General features: G+C 50.5%; 1 protein-coding gene and 1 long non-coding RNA gene across 2 annotated transcripts in view; one reads left to right on the forward strand and one right to left on the reverse strand.

Moving 5' to 3' along the window:
* The window catches only part of LOC125504442, an 18,977-nt gene extending 15,586 nt beyond the window's left edge, over positions 1 to 3,391 (reverse strand). Inside the window, exon 1 of the long non-coding RNA XR_007281492.1 lies at positions 3,131 to 3,391. This is a non-coding gene — a long non-coding RNA (uncharacterized LOC125504442). The remainder of the gene's footprint in view (positions 1 to 3,130) is intronic.
* The window catches only part of LOC109542034 (muscle-specific protein 300 kDa), a gene marked incomplete in the record, with an annotated part of 344,492 nt that overhangs the window by 17,389 nt on the left and 305,549 nt on the right, over positions 1 to 21,554 (forward strand). Inside the window, 12 exon segments of the mRNA XM_048666353.1 lie at positions 1,453 to 3,013; positions 5,100 to 11,634; positions 11,690 to 11,978; positions 12,040 to 12,383; positions 12,439 to 12,654; positions 12,708 to 13,318; positions 13,383 to 13,457; positions 14,625 to 14,875; positions 14,925 to 15,636; positions 15,687 to 17,130; positions 17,390 to 21,444; positions 21,494 to 21,554. Of these exon segments, the coding sequence (XP_048522310.1) occupies positions 1,453 to 3,013; positions 5,100 to 11,634; positions 11,690 to 11,978; positions 12,040 to 12,383; positions 12,439 to 12,654; positions 12,708 to 13,318; positions 13,383 to 13,457; positions 14,625 to 14,875; positions 14,925 to 15,636; positions 15,687 to 17,130; positions 17,390 to 21,444; positions 21,494 to 21,554 (16,154 nt within the window).

Here is a 21,554-nt window from a genome sequence, read left to right on the forward strand (position 1 = left end):
CGAATTTTCTTTTTTTACTCAAAAACCGAGCATTTGAGCGAAAATCCCCAAAAGCGCTTTTTTGTTTCCAAATGAATGTAGAACGGAAAAATAATTTTTCTTTGGCAAAAAGGCTCTGGCGTGCTCCACTTTTTCCTGGAATGTATCAAACGTTAAATTTTGCAAGCAATTCTGGGAGATGTTTGACCAAAAAGCTCATTTGACCAAATTCCAAAACGATTTTTAGGGTTTTTGTTGGTAAAATTGACAGCTTTTATGGCAGAAATAGAAACTGTCTGACTGTACCCGAAAAATAAAGCTGTGTTTTACATTTTCTTAAAAAAAAAACAGTGTTTGTCAATGGCTTTCGGCAAACTAAATTTATTTTTGGTTCTAGATTCAGTTGGGACTAAAAAATGTATTTTCAGTTTTTTTTTGCATAAATGCACACTTAAAGTTATTCAAAAGTTAGTCAAAAAACTTATTCTGTCGGGTGGTCGGAGAAAATCGCCGCAAATTTTTACATTGGATATATTTCAGAAGAAGAGAAGACCACGCCGGAGTCTTTTTGGGCAAACAAAAATGATGCTTCAGTTCTACAGAAAGTTGGGAACAGAAAAGCTCTTTTGGATATTTTCGCTGAAATGCACCGTTTTTGAGTAAAAAAGGAAAATTCGTCGGGTTGTCGGTGAACATTTGACGTTCTAGTTTCGGCAAACAAAAATTAATTTTCAGTTCTGCTTTTATTTGGGAAAAAAAGCTCTTTTGGATTTTTTTTGCATAAATGCACAGTTTTTGATGAAAAAAAATAAATCTGGCAAATCGTCACAGAAAATCACCGCAAATTTAAGCCGACGGATTGTCGGAGAAAATTTAACGTTTGATACAATCCAGGAAAAAAGTGGCGCACGCCAGAGTCTTTTTGCCAAAGAAAAATTATTTTTCAGTTCCACATTCATTTGGGAACAAAAAAGCGCTTTTGGGTGTTTTCGGTGAAATGCTCCGTTTTTGAGTAAAAAAGGAAAATTCGTCGGATTTTTGGAATGTCGGATTTAACTTTTGATCGAGCACGCCGGTGTTTCTTTCGCTAAAAAAATATTTTTTAGTGTTAATTTCATTTAGGAACAAAAAAACTCTTGGGYTTTTTTGCGGAAATGCACAGTTTTCGASTAAAAGAATTAAAATTCGGCGGATTRTCAAACATCTCCCGGAATTGCTTGCAACTCTGGGAGATGTTTGACCAAAAAGCTCATTTGACCAAATTCCAAAACGATTTTTAGGGTTTTTGTTGGTAAAATGGACAGTTTTTACTGCACAAATAGAAACTGTCTGACTGTACGCGGAAAATGAAGCTGTAAGCTTGTGAGTTTTTCCCGAGCAGGAGCGAGCCGAACGAATGCTGAATATTTTTCGCTTTGTTCGCAATTTCAGCAAATGTTAACAGCCTCGTTCAACATCGGCAAAATTTTCCAGGGATAAATTCCAACTGCTTGGAGACAAGGCGAACTTCCTGATACCCGCAGTGGAAGACACTATTGCAGGAGAACTGCGAGACACTTACCAAAGCATGACCGAACGATGGGGTCAAATCTACCCATACATTGAGAAATACAGCCACGCTGGCGAAACATTGAGGACTCAGAAAGACTTCCGAGCCGGCGTCGATGTTCTCAGAAACTGGCTCAGGAAGGCCGAGGAAGTGCTGGGCACGCCCCGGCTGGGCTCAATGGAGCTCATCAAGGGACACATCGACAATCTGCTGCTTCTGCAGTCTGAGGTCGAGGAAATTGAGAATCTGTTCAAAAACATCAGCAAAGCCTTCCAGACGTTGATCCAAGACCTGCGAAGGGACGAAGTGGACAAGATGATGAACACCTTGAAGCGGGAGAAGGAGGCGTTGGTGCGCGTTAGAGCCCTCATCCCCGCCCAAATTCACCTGTTCAACCAGCTGGTGATCCAGCAGGAGTCGCTGGAGGCCGGCCAGAAGGAAATTAACTCCTGGCTGGACAACGCGGAGACTCTCCTGTCCACTCTCAACCTGGCGGCCGATAAAGAGCAACTCAAAGACCAGCTGGACAAGGTCAAGCACTTCTTCACCAGAACGTTGTACTACAAATCGATGCTGGACAGCAAGAACAAGATCATGAACAACATAATGAAGTCGGTGGACAGCGCCAACAATCCGGGAGCGCTTCAAATGACCGAAGACATGGAGCGGCTCAACAGCCGGTTCGAGTATGTGAGCCAAAGTGCGCAGGAGTGGGAGCAAAGACTGCAAGAACTGATCAGATGTTGGCACAAGTATTCGGAAAGCGAGCGCGTCATCTCCAACTGGCTCAACCACGCGGAGAAATTGATAGCGGAGAAGCACATCGACAACAAAAGCACCGTGGAGGAGCACAAGAACTTCTTCGAGTCGGTCAACGAGCGCTGGATTCACGAATTCATCGAAGGCGCCAAGGACTTGTGCAGCAGTCTGCCCTCACAGTCCCACAGTCCAATTGCTGCTAGCGTCCATCGGCTCCAAAGCAAGTGGAAGGAGGTGCTGAGCTTCGCTCCTCTGCATCTCATGCGTCTGGAGTTCAGACTGGACGAAAACACATTCAACGACTACATCAAGGAGCTGGAGAAGGAGATCCAGAGCGAGCACTTGTCGATCAGCCGCAACGAAAACATCGACACAGTCATAATCAGGCACAAGCAGTACTTTGGCTCTGGCAAAGGCCCGCTGCTGGACACCAAGCAGCGACTCAGCAACTTGCAAGGGCTGGCGCAAGTTTACTCGCAGAACTGCCCGGAGGATCAGAGCTTGCGCGAGGCCGTGGAAAAGGCCGAACAGCAATGGAAGAACGTAAACATCAAGATCGACACCGTTCAGCAGCAACTGGAGCGCATTCCTCAGAGGTGGGATCAGTACAGGTCAAAGTTCAGCGAAATGGCCAGCTGGATGGACCAAGTGGACGCCGCCTTGCAGAACATCCTAACAGACGTCAGCACCCCTGAAGAGTTCGATAGGGAAATTGCGGCTTTTAAGGTAAGCGATCCAGCCCCCTTTTGTCGCCCCATTAACCCTGTTGTATATACTACATTTTTTAGCATCTAATGAGCGGAAGAAGCCATTATTGCCACTAACAACAAACAAAAATTGTACCTACCAATTGAGTTTTTTTATCGCATTTGGCAACACAGCTTGACGTTTAATCAACAAATTTCATTCAAGGGCGCAAACACTAAAATTTTTTAGTATCAAATGAGCGGAAGAAGCAATTATTGCCAGTAAAGTTTGACTCGAAAATTATTACGAGCAAGTGCGATTTTTAATCACTTTTGGCAACACAGCTTCAACCAAACGATCAGCAAACTCCATTCATATTTTATTTAGCAGCTCAAAATTGGTCATTTTTTGAGCATTCAATCACTAAAACACGTAACTGCTGCCACTAAACTTCGATTCAAAAATTGTTCCTACCAATCGAGTTTTTTAATCGCATCTGGCAACGCAGCTTGACATTTAATCAACAAATCCCATCCAAATTTCATTCAGGGGCGCAAACACTAACATTTTTTAGCATTAAATGAGCGGAAGAAGCAATTATTGCCACTAACGTTTGACTCGAAAATTATTCCTAGCAAGTGCGTTTTTTAATGACTTTTGGCAACACAGCTAGAAATGTAATCAACAAATTCCATTCATATTTTATTTAGAGGCGCAAAAGTTGCCATTTTTTGAGCATTAAATGAGTGAGACGCGCAATTATTGCCACTAAAGTTGCGTACAAAAATTATCCCGAAAGCGCCCTCAGCAGAGTTTCATTGATCAACTAAAAATAAAAGCCAGCTTTTTCTCAATTGCCGACGTTTTTTCATATTTATTTGCACATCCTCAGGGCAACGGTGTGCTGGGTCCCTGAAGGTGCCAAAATAAATGTGGCAAAACGTCGGCAGTTTTTTAAAAACTGTATTTCGTTTTTACTGGCTTTGCATGTTACAGAGAGAAAACAAGAGTTAAACTCGGGTCTGCAAAGACCGTCACACAATTTGGAAAAATTCTTGAAAATTGCTTGATGATGACTGAAACCTGAAACTTTTTCCCCTTATAGAGCAGACGTTGTCCTGTAAACTTACAGTACTTACTTGTAAATCAGTAAAACACGTAAGTGCTGCTACTAAACTTGGAATCAAAAATTGTTCCAATCAATTGAGTTTTTAATCGCATCTGGCAACACAGCTTAACGTTTAATCAACAAATTTCATTCAACAGCGCAAACACTAAAATTTTTTAGTATCAAATGAGCGGAAGAAGCAATTATTGCCACTAACGTTTGACTCGAAAATTATTCCTAGCAAGTGCGTTTTTTAATCACTTTTGGCAACACAGCTAGAAATGTAATCAACAAATTCCATTCATATTTTATTTAGATGCGCAAACGTTACCGTTTTTTTAGCATTAAACGACCGGAAGGAGCCACTAACTAAAGTTTGACTGTAAAATTATCTCTAGCAAGTGCGATTTTTATGCACTTTTGGCAACACAGCTTCAACCAAACAATCCACAAACTCCATTCATATTTTATTTAGCAGCTCAAAATTTGTAATTTTTTGAGCATTAAATCAGTAAAACACGTAACTCATACGTATATCATACCTTAATTAAATGAAATAAACATAGAATATTAACTAACACCCGTTATATTGAAGAATTTTGCAAACCAAAAATAATATTCTCAGAATCCAAAGAAAAATAGCTGAAAGTAAAACAATATTTTATTCGCTTTGTGTCCAAAATGGACAAAATGAATACTCAAAATGTATGCCAAGGCTTAAAGCAGCAACAACGCTACACGTGTAAATAAAAATATTTAAGTATGTGAATAAAAAATTCTAGTCTTTTCCCAAATCTGATTGTCCTGACTAATCACCTGTTAAGCCTAATCAATTTTAGAATGTTTCAAAGTGTTGCAATGTATGATATGATGAGGCTGTTGACGAACTGTGATTTTAGAAAACTGACGATGGTGGAAAAATACACCGAAACGTATTCTAATTGAAAAATAAAGACAATAGATGACTGAAACCCAGGCATTAATTTTGATTTGGGATTAACACCATTGTCCTTTCAGACCATTTGCCAAGAGGCGGACAACAGACGCGAGGACATGAAATGGCTGGTCCAGACCCTGGACAATCTGGTCTCCCACTGTCCAGAACAGCAGGCGATCGACGAGCAGAAAACCCTGGAAGCTTTGATCATGCGATACAAAAATCTGATCCCATCGCTGGAGATCACGATGACCAAGACGGAGACGATGTCGAAGTGCTACACATACCGACGGGAGGTGCGCCAAATTTGCGAGCTGCTGCGCCAAGTGCGGCAGCATTCCACCCAGCAGCCGCAGAATCTGGAGAAAATCGACGAAAACATCCGCCAGCAGGAGGTGACAGTGTCGCACCTGGATGAGCAAAGGCCGCTCGTCATGACGATGCTGCAGAAAGGCAAAGAGCTGACCAGAAACGTGCATGCGCCCAGCTTTGTGGCCGACGAAGTGAAAACTCTGGAGTCCAGCTGGACGGAGACCTACAGTGAGAGCGTAACCAGACTGCAGCAGCTGATCAGCACCCAGCAAACGTATCGCACCTACAAAGAACACAAAAGGGACCTCAGCAACTTGCTCGACAGAGTCGAGCAAAACTTGACCAGCTCCAAGCAGCTGAGCATCCAAAGCGCCCCCAGCGACCTGCTAGCCAAGCAGCAGCTGGTCAGGAACCTGCAAGAGGCCCACGACGACATCCTGCCGCTCAGAGAACTCACCCTGAAACTATCGCAGGAAACCACGGGGGCTCAGAAGGCGCAGCTGGAAAAGGACGTGAGCGATGTGGAGCATCGCCTGCAGACCACCACCACCAACATCCAAGAGCAAATCGCTCTGCTCCAGCAGTACAAAACCCAGTGGAGCGGGCTCCAGTCGCGTTTGGTGCAGCTCAAGGACTGGTCGGTGCAGGAGGCGCCCCACCTCCTCTCCTCCGTCAACGACTGCAACACCACCCCCGAAGAGAGAGTGCAAAGAACGCAAAAGCTCCAATCGGACATCGCCCAGAAGGTCGACTTCCTGCACACCTTGAAGCAGGAGGCCTCCAAAGCTCTATCCCAAGACTCGCCCGATGGCCAAGCCCTAAGGTCCGACATACTAGCAGTGGAGGAGCGGGTCACCTCCATAAAATCCTCGGTGGCAGGCCAAGCTGCCTTAGTATCCAAAGACCTGGAGAACTGGAAAAGCTACAAGGCAAGCCTGGAGAAGGTTGCCCCAGTCGTCCAGCAGGCCGAGCTGAAGGTGCAATCGGGCGTTCCTAAGCCCGCCACCTTAGAGCAGGCGGTGAAGGCCCAAAGCGACACGCAAAGGTTTTCGCAGGAGTGCCAAACGCACCTTCAGAAACTCGCAGAAATCCAGACGCTGGGCCAGAAAATCAGCAGCAAAGCTGACGCGCCCGACGAAGTGGACTCGGTTCGCACCCGCCTGCTCAACGTGCAGGAAACCGCCACGCAGTGGCGCCAGAAGCTGGATCGACTAGTCACCAATTGGGTGGACCTGGACAAGAGCGTGCAGCACCTGGACAACTGGGTAACCAGCAACGAGAGGGCCCTAAGGGAGAAACCCATCAACACCCTCACCCCCAATGTGGACAAGCTGGAAAAGGACCTGATCCGCCTCAAGCAGTTCAACAACGAAATCTCCGAACAGCAAGCGAAGCTGATCAGCATGACCCAAAGCTCGGACAGTCTGAGCTACCAAATCGCCCCCGAAGGGGCCAGCGTGGTCAAAGACCAGGTGAAGGCGCTGAAGGCCAAAGTGGCCAACCTGGCAGAAGCAGTGCGCGCTAAAATCAACGAAGTCTCTGACGCCATCCTGGCTAGGCACGACTTCCAGACGGAAGTTGCCGATTACTCCAACTGGCTGGACTCCATCAGCGCCAACGTGGCCCAACTGGACGAGATCCCCGCCAACAAAATTGATGCAGCCGTGGAGAACATCCACGCCCTCCTGCAGGAGCATTCAGAGAAGCAGCCCCTGCTCCACAAGATCTACAGCGAGGTCAAGGAAATCACCCTGCAGTCGACCAAGCAGGAAGGCGAGCCGCTCAATGCAGAGTACTCGCACCTGGTGCAAGTCAATCAGGACATCGACAGCAAATTGCGAAGCAAAATGTCCTCGCTGCAAAAATGGAGCGAGCTGCTCAACTGGCACACCGACACCATCAACCAGTTGAACCACATGAAATACCAACTGGAAAACGAGAATTGCGCCCCAGAGACGCTGCGCCAGCTCATAGGAGAATCCGATAGGACAGTGGAGAAGATCATCCACTGGAAGCAGCAGGCGCCGAAAATCGACGCCGACCAAGCGGTGGTTATCCTGGACAAGCACACAGCCCTGCCCAGGACAGCGGACAACATCGTGCGCGAGGTCGAAGTCCAGGCCATTAACCTGAAGTCGAAGCTCGCCAGCAACTTGGAGGAAAAGCAGAAGGTCAAGCTGCATTGGAACGACTTCGCCAACCTGCAGCAGAAACTCCTGGCTGACTTGACCAGCACCGCCACCCAACTGAACGCCATCAGAAACACAGTGAAACACTCCAGCGACTTGCCGCATGCAGTCGAAGACCTGAACAAACTCCTGGAGGCCCAGCAGGCGAAAGCCGCCGCCAAAGAGGAGCTGCGGAGGGACGCGCTGCAGCTGATGAAGGAAGACGCCCAGCAGGTGGGCACCATCCAAAACACCGTGTCGCAAATCGAGAGCAAATGGAACAAAGTCAACGAGGACATCAAGGAGGAAAAGCTCCACCTGGCCGACATCATCCACGCATGGAACGAGTTCCAGGAGTCCAAAGACCAGATCGTGACCGAGCTGGGAAAGATCGATAAATCAGTGGAGAGCTTCCAGCTCCCAGCCGACCTCATCCAGGCAACTGCCAACGCAGACAAGGCCAAGAAGGCGCTGGACGCCATCCGCAAAACCAAGTCCCTACTGGACAGAGTGGACAACAAGGGCCAGGCCATCATCAGGAAAACCGAAAAAATCCCGGGAGTCGAGTCGGAAGTGAAACGCGACCTGCAGATAATCAACGACGTCTGGTCGAAGATCTACGAAAAAATCGTCAAGAGCGTGAACTCCACAGAGTCCCAGTCCACCATCTGGAGACACATCGAGGACACCAAAGCCACCTTGATCCAGTGGCTGAGCAATCAGAACGCTGCCATAGTGGCAGCGGCAGAAAAGCCCAACGAAACTGAGGTGGCAGCTGCCACACTGTCCAAATACAAAGAAGAGCTGCCTGCCCATCAGCGCCTCTACCAGAGCGTCCCTCACAAGTACACGCAGCTGGTGAAGTTCCTGGACGGCCGGGACATCCCCACTCTACAAACGCTGATCCAGGTGTTGGACGAGCAATTTTCCACGGTGGCCAGCAACGTTGCCAGCCTGGAAAAGGCCACAGCCACGTTCGGAGAACAGGAAAAGACCATCAGGGATGACATCAAGACTGTGGGCGCCACGCTGTCCGCGTTGAGGGAGGACATCATCAAATGCGAGGACCTCTCAGGGGACAACTTGCGCATCTTGGAACGACTGTTGAACATCAAAGTGCTGCTCAAAGACCTGGAGAACCAACAGCCCAACCTGGTGATCATCGACGAAAACATCAAGAAAATGTCCCAAACCTATCCGAACTTCGGGGAAAGCTCCACGATCAAGGAGCAGGAGGCCTTGAAGAAGCGCTACAAGAGCACCTTGGCGCAGGCCAATAAAATTGACACCTCCCTATCAGCCTTCCTGAAGAAGTTCCACAACGATAAATACGCAGCCTTGCAGCGCATCATCACAGCCCAAAGGGAGAAGATCCAGTGGTGCATGCCGGACACCACGAGCGACAAGTACAATCTGCAAGTCAAGCTCGGATCGTTGAACGCAATCGACACCGCTATAGAGGAGTGCAAGGAGCGCATGCAGGAGCTGGAGAACAGCCTCCAAATGCTGTCGCAGGTCGAATCTCCGGAGTCAGTCAAGCTGCTGACCGCAGAAAAGGACTACTTGTTGCAGGAGCTCAACAATCTGCAACGCGAGTTTTCGCAAACCAAGCAACTGCTGAGCACGAACATCGACATCCAAACCCAATACGAGGACCTGGCCGACAAGATTGCCAACTGGCTAAAAGAGATGGAGAACAAAGTGAAGGCAGAAGGAACCGTGCAGATGGACCTGGAGACTTTGGCGCAGAAAAGGGAGGGCATTCAGCGACTGTTCGAGCAAGTTCGCACCTTCCAGCCGGAGATCGCCCAACTGGCCGCTGTGAGCGATAAGCTGATCGAAAATGCCCCGGACACGCGCGTTCCCCAGTACGTCCAGCACTTGAACTCCCGATATCAATCCCTGAACAAATTCCTGCAAAACTACTTAAGCAAGCTGGACGAGCTGGACAAGTATAAGCAGGTCTACAGGAACAGTGTGCAGGACCTGGAGAACTGGCTGGACCAAGCCGGCCAGAAAGTCAAGGGCTTCTCGAAGACCTCCCAAAGGCCCAGCCAAGCCATGCTGGAGGAGCTGAGGAAGTTTGGCACCGAGAAGGAGAAAGGCCAGGAGCTGCTGGGGAAGGCGGTCACGCATGGGGAGGCCCTGTTCAGCGGCATCACCCCGGAAAATCGGGACTCGATCAGAACAGAGCTGCGCTCCTTGAGGACCAGATCAGAGGACCTCATCGGGCAAGTCAACCAGATCTACAAGAACGTCGAAAACTCCCTAACACAACGGCACTCGTTCGATGACAGCCTGCAGCAAGTCACCCTGTGGCTGAACGAAGTCACCTTGAAGCTGACCGAGCCTCAACTGGACGCCACCCTGTCGGAGAAGAAGCAGACGCTGTACAACTACAAGGTGATTTCGCAGGACATCAACCTGCATAAGAGCGTTCTGGAGCAGCTTCGAGAGAAGCTGGTTAATATCTCCGACTCTGATGCAGACACCCAGCTGAAGAACAACCTGAAGGCTGTGAACGCCCTTCTGGCCGATGTGACTAAACGCGTTGAACTCTCCGAAGACTACGTGAGCAACCACGAGGCATTCAACCAGACCATAGAAAAGTGCCACGATTGGCTGAGCGCCCTCACTGCTGAGGCCGCCCTTTTAGTGGACGAATCCTCGAGCGAACCGACCGAAAGCAAGCTGACCATAGTGGAAAACCTTCTGGCCCAAAAGGACGAGGGCGACAAAATCATTGGCAGCTGCAAAGTGCAGCTGAAAAGCGTCCTCGTCCAAACAGCCGCAGAGGGTCACCCGCCCCTGATCAACAGCTTCCAGGATCAGCAGAACGCCTGGCTAATGTTCCTCGAGCTGTGCACTGAGGCTAGAGAGAGGCTGCAGATCATCTCTAGTCGGTTTGCCGAAGTTGGCCGCATGGTGGACACCTTGGACAGCTGGTTGAAGTCCAAGGAGAACCAAGTCAAAGACCAAAGTCTGCGGAACACCGAGGAAGCCAAACGGACCTACTTGGACAAGCTGAAAGCCCTGGAGAGGGAAATCGTGGCTAAGGAGCCGGAATTCTCCAACTTCACGGAGGTGATCAAGACCATTGAAACCGACTCCAGAGTGTCCCAGCTGAACACGCGCTATCAGTCGCTGAAGAACGCCATCAAGGAGAACATCAGCCGCTATGAGAGCTTCGCCAAAGACCACGCGGAGTTCAACTCAGAGTACAGTGCGTTCCTGCAATGGCTCTCAGACAAGGAGGAGAAGCTCCAAGAGCTCTGCCACATCGTCGGAGACCTGAACGTTCTCCAAAGGCGTCAAGTGGAAGTTCGCAATTTGCTGGACGAGAAGAACCGGCGAAGCGCCGACTTCGAAAACCTGGTCGAAAAGGGGGAGAAGCTTTACGTGCACACTTCTCCGGATGGACGCGAAATAATCCGCCAGCAACTCAGAAACATCCGCACCATTTGGGACACCCTCGGAGACGACCTGCAGCTGGCCACCAATAAGCTCGACCAGTGCATTCTGCAATTCTCAGACTTCGCCGCCACGCAAGAGCAGCTGACCAAGTGGCTCAGAGACGTGGAAAAGGGCATGAAGCAGCACACCGAGCTGAAATCCACTCTGCAGGAAAAGCGGGCGCAGCTGCAGAACCACAAGATCATGCACCAAGAAATCATGTCCCATCAGCAACTGGTTGAAACTGTCTGCGACCGCGCTCAGCACCTGGTCGACCAAACGCAGGACAAATCGCTCAATTTATACCTGCAGTCCATCAAGCAGCTCTTCTTGGGCATCGTGGCCAAGTCGGAGGAACTGTTGAACAACCTGGAGGACTGTGTGGACAAGCACCAGGCCTACAACCTGCAAGTGGACGCCTTCAAGGACTGGCTGGCGGAGCAGAACCAGAAGCTGAGCCAGTTTGAAGACAAGGGAGGCGACAGGAGTGAGATTGCGAAGAGGATCGACAGTCTGAATGCCCTTAAAGCCCACAGCCAACAGGAGGGCGCCAAACTGCTGGAGGCGCTGAAGAACTCTCTCATAGTGGTTGGCAAAAGCACTGCGGCTAAAGGGGTGGACTTGCTTAAAGCCGATTTGCTTGAAAGTCAGCGCCTATTGCAACAACACCTATCTGAAATTGGTGAGTGCCTACCGGCAACGTTTTATCAGGTTGTTCATGTGGGGACATTTTGCAGATGCTTTGGTCGAGCAGCAAGATGCAGCCAAGGCCAAGTGGGACGACTACGAGAAGACCTTGGAGGACCTCAACCAGTGGATTCAGCAGTACGAGACAACACTCAGAAACCAAGCGCTGCAAGCCACTTTGCCCGAGAAACAGGCTCAACTGGCCCAGTACCAGCAGAAGCGCCAAGAAGTGGAGGCCAAGGAGAAGGACATTGACCAATTCATCGACCAGACTCATGCGCTGCTCCATGCCAGCGGTGTCCAGAAAATCAAGCCCGTATTGTCCCAGTTCAGCCTCAGGTCAGTTGCCCAACTCCACCCGTTTCCTCAGAAGTATCAGACATCCTTCACCCTCATGCAGATACCAAAACCTCCATGGCGCCTCGAAAGACGCCATCGATCGCTGGGAAGCCATTGCGGATGACCACCAAAAGTACCAGCAGAAGCTGGAGGACACCTTGAGGTGGCTCCAACCGCTGGAGGACCAACTGGCGGCCTTGCAAAGAGGCGACGTGGCCGATAGTCCTCAGGCGGTCACCCAGAGGATGCAGATTCTCCTATCGGAGAAGGAACAGGGAGAGCATCGAGTCAACTCCTTGACCTTGATGGGGGAGCGGATTTTGCCCGATACTGCAATGAATGGAAGGGAGATCGTCCGCAATGAAATCAGGGACGTTCGGGAACGATGGGAAAAACTGGCTGATGGTAAGTTTGCGTGGTGTTCCAGTGGAGGCTTGTTGGTCACAAAGTTCTACCCTAGGTGTTGTAACGCAGCAAAAGCTGCAGGAAGCGCAGACTCTGCAACTGTCCAACTACCAGGAAATGCTTCAGCATGCTCTAGCCTGGCTGGACACCATGGAGAAACAGGTGAAACTGGACACCACGTCCTGGTCGTCCATCCAAGACGTGCGAGGAAAACTGCTGAAGCAGAAAACCACGCTGCAAGAAATCATTCCCTATAAAAGAATACTTGATGGTCTGTACTTCCGCACAAATCAATCAGCAGCATCAAATAACGCGTTTTTCCAGGCATCAACGAAAAGTCGTCATCGCTCATCAAGCTGACCAGCAACCAGGAAAAAGTGATGGACATAGAGAATAACGTCAAGTCCATTAACGACCGCTACGAAAACCTTCTGCAAACCGCCCAGAAGAACATCAAGCAGCTGGAGAACTGCTTGGACTCCTATCAGCAGTTCTACGAACTGCTGAAAGTCCAGCAGGACAACCAGAAGCAGCTCTGGGACACCCTGAACTGCCATGTGGACTACAGCGGCAATAAGCCGCTCATCGAGCAACGACTGAGCAAAGTGGGCGAAATCGAGGACACTCTTCCAGAAAACACCATCAAACTGAATGAGCTGGAGAATCACATCAAGAACAACATATCGATGCTGCCGGCGCGAGCTCAGGAGACCATGCAAAGAGACGTGGCCAACCTGAAGGCCGACAGGGACAAGTTCAATGGAACCTTGGCGGATGTGAAGTCTGGACTGGAGAATCGATTGAAGCAATGGTCGGACTATGAGACTGCCATGGAGCGCTTGTTGGCGTTTTTGACCGAATCGGAGCAAGCCTTGAAGGACTACACTCCGAAGTCGACGGAGGAGGAAAAGAAGGAGGAGCTGGCCAAATATCAGGTGGGTGTTCTGAGGCGTTTCGAACGAAACTAACTCGGGTGATAATCTGACGATTTGTCTTTAGATCTTATTAAAATCGGTCGAGACATTTACGCAGGAACTCAAGCAGTTGATCCGCATCGGGGATCATCTGGAGCAAGTAAGAACCACTACGTCTTCACTCTTGGTAACTCCAAATCTAAATTAATTCCTGGGTTTTATTGTCTTTATTTATCAATTAAAATACGTTTCGGTGTATTTTTCCAGCATCATCAGTTTTCATGTGTAGCGTTGTTGCTACTTCAGGCCTTGCAATACATTTCAAATGAATATGAATGTGTATTTTAGCTTTATTACGATTATTGTTACTAGTTATGCAAATGTCTCCCCATTTTTATTAGGCTCGCTCGTATCTTCTAGACTAGGGAGTTTGTTCTTAGTTGACTAACTCGTTTGCACCCCCAAAAGTTACCACTAATTTCACTAATCTGTAATTAGGGATTGAGCTAATATACCCCACTACTTTGAGCATGTCTTCCAAGCTTCTCAGTCACAATAAAGAAAATACTTTACTCTCTTAATTATATCGAGAGCATTTCCTGTAAAGTATTGAAGTTCCGTATGTAGCAACGTGATAACATTAAAGTCATGGGATTTTCTTAGTGTTTTTACACGTTTTACTACTGCTAAAACGATTTAGCTGCGAAACAATCATGGTAATTAAATTATGAATGGAAATTGCCAACTCGAAACACACTCGTTTTTATGTATGTACACGAGACATTTTTGTGCAAAACTTAACAAAAAATTTCGGACATCTTCAAATTGAATGAACCTAAAACTACGCGAGCAATTAGAAGAGTGGTTGATTTAGCAAACCTTAATTTGCTCCCTGTTCAGCAACAAAAACTAATCTAGTTAATGTAAGGCGTTGTTGTCTGTTGTTGTTAAATAGTTTATATGATGATATAGATGCTGATTCTGGTCACACAGAAAAATACACCGAAACGTATTTTAATTGATAAATAAAGACAATAAATGACCGAAACCCAGGAATTAACTTTGATTTGGGATAGAAACACAGTCAGGAAAGCATGTACAACTCTTTGTAACGCTGTTCTCGCCTTGTCTTCTCTCACTCAACACAGTTTCCTTGGCATTCTTCATTATTTCTCTTCCTCTGGTGTTGGGTGTAACTGTATGTCGTCCGCGTGAAGTGTGAATGTGTTGTCCACTTCAACGCTTCTTCTCGGTGATGGCTTACTATGCTAAGGGAAACCTCGTCCATCGCTGCTTCAAACTGCACTCAACTGGGCATGTTTTCTAGGCTCTGGTCTCCAACCTGAAGCAGAACGAGCGCGACTTCGACAAAATCTCAGACGACTCCACTGAACTGGTGCAAACCAGCGGAGACACCAGGATCTCCCTCAACATCCAGCAGATCACCTCCAGGTTCCAGTCCGTGCAAGTGACTGCAAAGGAGATCGTGAAAAAGTGCGAGCAGGCCTACATGGACCACAAAGCCTACAACGACAAGTACCGCCAGTGCTCAGAATGGCTAGCGGCAGCCTTGACCAAGTAAGCCAACAACCCCAGTGAATGCTGAAGCCTTACAGGAGCCTTCTAGGTTCGACACCAGCAAGGCCTTAATGCGCAGCAGCGCCCAATCAGTGCTGGCAGACCAAGCAAAGGTGCTCGAGGAGCTGCTGGCTCAGAAAACCAGCTCGTCGCTGCTGCTGAACGCCACCATCGAAACCGGGGAAAAACTCTACCCATCCACATCCCCAGAGGGCCGCGAGATCATCAGAGCCCAACTGGAGCAACTGCAGCAGGCCTTCGACTCCATATTCGATGACATCAGCGTGGCTGATCGGGACTTGAAGTCGAAGCTGCTCGTTTGGTCTGAGTTCGACAACAGCCTGCAGAGCATCCAGCGCTGGTCCAAGGAAGCGGAAAAGCTGCTCCCGACAGACATCGAGCTGAAGGCCACTCTGGAGGAGAAAAAGGCGCAGCTCCAAGTGTACAGGAACTTGCTGCACGACGTCTCCGGGCACCAGCAGAACATTGCGGATCTCCGGAACAAAGTGGCGCACCTCCCGGACCAGGACAGCCAGTTCGAGGGGCAGATCGCGACGGTTGCTGAGCAGCACGCCAAGCTTCAGAAGCGCGCCCAGAGCTTCGTTGAGCGCTACGAGAAGTTCGTGGCCGATCATCAGAAGTTCGACAAAGCCATGCAGGAGACCAGCGAATGGACTGAGGCCAAGCAGAGCTCTGTTGGCCTATGGGCCGACACCACTTTGGAACGAGTTTCCCTGCTGACCAACCTGGAGAGGCTCAAGGTATGTGGTGACTCCAATGAAAACTGCGCTAATTCTGTTCCCCCGTTCAGAAGCTGGCGGTGTCCATTGAGGAAGAGGAGTCCCGCCTGGCGGCGGTTAAAGCCCTGGGCGATGACGTAATTCCTGGGACAGTCGACCAAGGACAGTCGCACATTCGCAGCCAAGTGGAGACGACGCAACAGCAATGGGTGGCTCTGGTGTCCAACATCGACAAGGCCGTCGCAGAGCTGGAGGCGAAGCTGCAGAACTGGACGGAGTATGAGAGGCTGCGCGACGCCTGCTTGGCCTGGCTGAAGGACACCGACAACAAGCTCCACTCGGTCGACCTGCAGGCCACCGCCGATGAAAAGGAGAGACAGCTGGGCTCGCTTAAACAGCTCCAGGGCGAGGTCAAGGCCAAGGAGTTCGAGATCGACAAAGTGACTGAGCGCATCCAGCAGCTCAATCAGGGCCTCTCCAACCGGCCCTCGCAAATATCCGAGCTCGGCGTAAAGTACCAGCAAATCAACCAGAAGGTCAAGGAGCAGACGTCCAGGTGGCAGCAATACGTGAACGCCCACCACAACTTCAACGCCGAAGTGGAGCAGTGCGAGAGATGGCTGGAGGACTTGAGCTCCAAGCTTTTGTACTGTGCAGATGTGCAATCCGCCTCCCAGAAGCAACTGGAAAGCAAGCTGCAAACCATACAAGACCTGATCTTGAACAAGGAGGAGGGCTTCGCCACCATCCAGAGGCTAGTGGAGCTGGCTCAGAACGTGCTGGCCAACACAGCGCCCCATGGACACGATGCCATCAACCACACGCTGGCCAACCTGCAGAGCGAATGGTCCAACATCGCAACCAGCATGGTGGGGACCAAGTCTCTGATCGAGGACGCATTGCGCAAGTGGACAGGCCTCCTGGAGGAGATCAGCGCGCTGGACAAAAAAATCGAGAACCTGGAAAGCCAGTACAGTGAGCTGTGCGAGCTGCAAGCCACAGCTTCGGAGAAGAAGACGCAGCTGGACCGGATCAAAGCGCTGGAGGAACGGGTGCGATGCGAAAAAATCGAAGTGGACACCTTGAAGACCCAAGCGGCCGACATCCTCAAAAGCAGCAAAAGTGCAGAGGGCGCGGCCGACCAGGCGCGCCACATGCTCAACCGGTTCGACAGCATATTCAAGAAGGTCCAGGTGCTGCTGCATGAACGAGAGCAGCACTACAAGGACCACAAGGCCTACAAGGAGGCCTACGAAGAGGTGCAGGTGTGGATGACCCGCGCCCAGGAGAAAGTGCCGCAGCTCAAGCAAAGGCCCTTGGGCGACAAGCTGTCCATTGAGATGTTCTCAGGCCCGCTGGACCATCTGCTCAACAAGCAGGCGCAGGGGGAGGTTCTGCTTGAGAACCTCGAGCACACTGCTCAGGTGGTTCTCCCCAACACCAGCACTGCGGGCCAGGAGCCCATAAGGAACGAAATCAGAGCGTTGAGGGAGAGCTTCGAGAGGCTGTTCAAGGGTAAGTTTCGCATGTTTTACTTCTTTCTAGTGGATATATATATACAGGGTTAGTCACGCTTAGTCACGGAAGAGAAAAAGCTTAACGATTTACATACATAACGCGGCAAAAAACAAGTCACCGCCTGTCTTTCGCTCTCACTAATATAAACAACTCCGCACGATTGGTGTTGCTGAGCGTGGAAGTTCGTTATAAACGGAAAGTGAATATGCAACTAACCTAAGAAGTGATGGTTATTGTATATACCTTTGTTTGTTAGATCTGAAGCAGCAACGAGAACAACTGGAAGTGGTGCTGGTCCACTGGCGCGACTACAAAGACGAATACGAGAAAATCTCCGATTGGCTGCAGCAGATCTCCATCCTGATCAAGAACCAAAAAATCGCGCTTTCCCCCACACTGGAGGAGAAACGGAAGCAGGTGCAGGACGTGAAGGGGATTCTCCAGCGGCTTGTGGACGGCAGAGCCCAAATCGAGAAACTGAACGACTCGGCGAAGACGCTGCTCAAATCCCCATTGGAGACGCACGTGAACAACCAGCTGCAGCAGCTGAACTCGCGCTACCAAGTGGAGCTGAACGTGGCCAAAGACGTGCTGAAGAAGGTGGAAACCAACCACGAGCAGCACAAAGAGTACGCCTCCAATTTGGAGAAAACCCGCGATTGGATCGATCAAGCTCGCGACATTATCTCGCAGTGCTCGGAGGCGATTTCCAACAGCACCAAGGACAACCTGCAACAATATCTGGATCAGATCCAGGATCTGATAGAGCGGCGCGAGGTGGGGCAAAGTCTGGTGCACGCCACGGTCAACGGGGGCGAAAAGGTGCTCAGAAACACCCGCTCAGACGGCCGGGACGCCATCAACCACGAAATCAAAGAAGTCCAAACCGACTGGGAACGCATAGTCAAGAAAATGTCCACCGTTAAGGTCAATCTGGAGACCGCTCTGCTGCAATGGGCGGACTACGACAGCTCGTACCACCAGCTCCAGCAATGGATATCGGAGCGCGAAGCCAAGCTGCAGCAAGTGGTCGAACCCAAGGCAGTAAAGAGCAAAGGCCATGGAGGGCTCAGCGCCCTCCCCATCGGCGAGAGAAAGGCCACGCTAAGAGAAACGGGCAGCATCGTGCAGGACATCGTCTCATTCGAGCCGATGATCCAATCAGTCACCTCCAAGGCGGAAGACCTGAAGCAGGCGGCGCCGGCCTCCGAAATCTCCACCAAGTACGAAACCCTCAGCAAACAAGCTCAGGAGTTGTACGCCAAACAAAAAGCCACCGTGGAGCAGCACCAGGCGTTCGTTGATGCTGCCAACGAGTTCGTGCACTGGATTCGCCTAGCTAAGGAGAAGCTGGGGAAGTGCTCCGAACCCATGGGAGACAAGGAGGCTCTAGGCAGCAAACTCTCCCAAATCAAAATGCTCCATCAGGAATTGCCCACAGGCGAGCAGAAGCTGGAGGCTGCTCTGGACGAAGGCGACAAGGCCTGCCAAGTGGCCGACGAGATCGACAAAGAAGTGATCGAAGAGGAAGTCGCCCTGCTGCAGGACGAGTTCGACAGCTACGTGGAGCAGCTGAACAACATCAAGGCCCTGTTGGAAAAGGGCATAGTCAAGTGGACGGAGTACGAGGAGCAGTTCGAGGACGCCCTCCAGTGGCTCAGCCAGCAGGAGAAAGTCGTGCAGTCGTTCAACAAGCTCCAAGACAGTCTGGAGGAGAAGCGCGCCGTGTTGGAGCAGTTCCAGCTGCACCTGCAAACCCTCTTCGACTGGCAGTCCGACCTGGACCGCCTGAACATGAAAGCGCAGCTCCTGCTGGAAACCTGCGCTGACTCCAGAGTCAGCAACGCAATCATGCAGCTCTCCACCAAGTACAACACGATCCTGTCCATGGCCAAGGAGATCATGAGGCGACTGGAGCTCTACTACCAAGAGCACCAGCAGCACAGCGCTCTGCACCAGGAGTGCCAGGACTGGATAGACCGCACGCGCGACAAGCTCAATGGATGCGTCGACATCCCCAACAGCCTCTCCGAAATCAACAACAAGCTGCAAACAGTGAAGAACATCAGGACCTCCATCGAGCAAGGGCAGAACAAGCTGCGCTACATCAACGAGCTAAAGGAGCGCGTCATCATGAACACCGAACAATCGGGAGTGGCCAAAATCCACGAGGACACCGAGAACCTCAAACAGGAGATGGAGCGGCTGGTAGGCGACGTCAACGACTTGCGCAGCAAGCTGCAAGTCCGCGCCAACCAGCTGGACGAGGCGCAAAAGCTCCTAAGCCAGCTGCTGGACTGGCTGCAAGACCAGGAAAACCACATCCACTTTGACGAGCAGTTCTGCAACGAGCTCCCCGAGAAGAAGGCCAAGCTGGAGAAGTACAAGCAAGTCCAAAAGGAGATCTCCACCCAAAACAGCCTGGTGGAGAAAATCAAGGCCAAAAGCCAAGAGGACAACAGCATCCCAGAAGACCAAACGGAGCGAGTGGTCAGGCGATACGACGACCTCAAAGCGAAGCTGCACAGAGCAATCTCCGACCTGGAGGTGCAAGTGGACGACCACGACCAGTACAAAGCCTCCTACAACAAGGCGCTGGACTGGATCCGCAAGCTCCAAGTGGAAATTCAATCGTGCTCCAATCTCCAGGACGAACTGCCCCAAATCGTGGAGAAAGAGGCGAAAATCGGGCAAATATCCGGCACGTTAAGCGAGTGCGACGACCTAGTGAACAAGACCATCAAAATGAGCATCGAGGTGATGAAAACGACCGGCTCAGAAGGCAGAGACATCATTCGCGAGGAAATCGAGCAACTGAACTCCGACTGGGAAGGCCTGCAGTACATCTGCAGCGAAATCAAAAAGTCCCTAGGCAAATGCAAGGACGCCTGGAAGGAGTTTAGGAGCAGTTGCGATGCAGTGGAGAAGAGCATCGAGCAGTTCAACGGCCTGATTGCAGCTGAGCGGGAGCGCGAGAACAAGAAACCCGACGACCTGGAGCGGTGCAAGGAACTGCTGGAGAAAATCGAGGCTCTGAAGCCTCAGTTGGAGACCGTCTCCGACTCGTGCGAGGTTCTAATGGAGCTCAGCGCAGTGAATTGGGTGCGCGACAAATCAGTCCAGCTCCAATCAGCATATACAAATCTGCTAACAGACGCCCAAACCCTGGTGTCCAAAGTGGAGAAGAACCTGTCCGACCACACGGAGTTCCTCAATGGCAAAGCCGCTCTGGAAGCGTGGCTCACCTCCAAACACTCCACAGTGCAAGCGTGCATAGAAATCGGCAGCGAGAGCGACATCAGGAGGAAACTGGAAACCATCCAGAACGTGGCTGCCAACGTTGATGAAGGCCAGAAGTTGTTAACCGCGCTTCAGAACGCGTTCGCTAAAGTCATCAACACCGCCACTCCAGAACAGCAGAACGAGTTGCGCGAGAGCACGACGATTTTGAGGAACAGCTGGGACCAACTCAACATGGACCTCAAGTCGATTGAAGCGCAGCTGAAGGCGGCCTTGGCTCGATGGGCCGGATACAACGAAACAAGGAGCAACTTGAACCAATGGCTGGTGGGCGTGGAGAAAGCTGTGAAGGACAAACCGACCACTCGGGGGGAGCTGAGTGAGATGAAGACACTGCTGGAGCGCTACAAGATTCTGCGGGATGAAATCCTGAAGAAGCGCGAGGATCTGAACCGCTTGAGAGGCGAAGCCCATGAGCTGAGCGACTGGTCCAAGCAGCCGGAGGTTTTGGAGCAAGTAGCCGACTTGGAAGCGCGCTTTGAAGCAGTTTCCGGGGCCTGCAAGGCCCTGCAGGATTCCCTTGAGGAAGAACTGCTCGAGTACAACACCTACCAGCAAAAGCTGCAAGACACGGAAAAATGGCTGCTGCAAGTCTCCTTCCAGCTGATGGCTCACAACTCGCTTTACATCACCAACCGGGAGCAGACCGAGGAGCAAATTGCGCAGCACGAAGTCCTCTTCGCAGACATCCAAAACTACCAAACAGTGCTAAGCGATGTCAAAGACAAAGGCCACAGCTTGATCAGCAAGTACATTGCTGTTGCCCCGACCATCCAGGACAACATAGAAAGGCAACTGAACAACGTCCAGGACAGCTACAACTCGCTGCTGCAGACGGCCATGCAAATCAAGAACCGCCTGGAGGACTCCCTGGCCAAGTTCAGGCAATACGAGGACACCCTGGACAGCATCATCCGGAATCTGGACGAATACGAGCCGATCGTTGACGAAGAGCTGGACAGGCCGATCGATACTCTGAAGGAGGCCAACGAGGCTCTGGAAACCGCCAAGGTGGGTGCTGGGAGTCTGGAAAACTGCATACTAATGGACACGTTTTCAGAGCCTGCACTCCAAACTGCAGGCGGATAAATCCAGGCTGGCCATCGCTGTGCAGGCATGCG

The sequence above is a fragment of the Dendroctonus ponderosae genome, unplaced genomic scaffold (assembly GCF_020466585.1).
Source record: "Dendroctonus ponderosae isolate FM_Combo_2020 unplaced genomic scaffold, Dpon_F_20191213v2 Dpon_F_20191213_5, whole genome shotgun sequence".
In the NCBI taxonomy this organism is placed as follows: domain Eukaryota; kingdom Metazoa; phylum Arthropoda; class Insecta; order Coleoptera; family Curculionidae; genus Dendroctonus; species Dendroctonus ponderosae.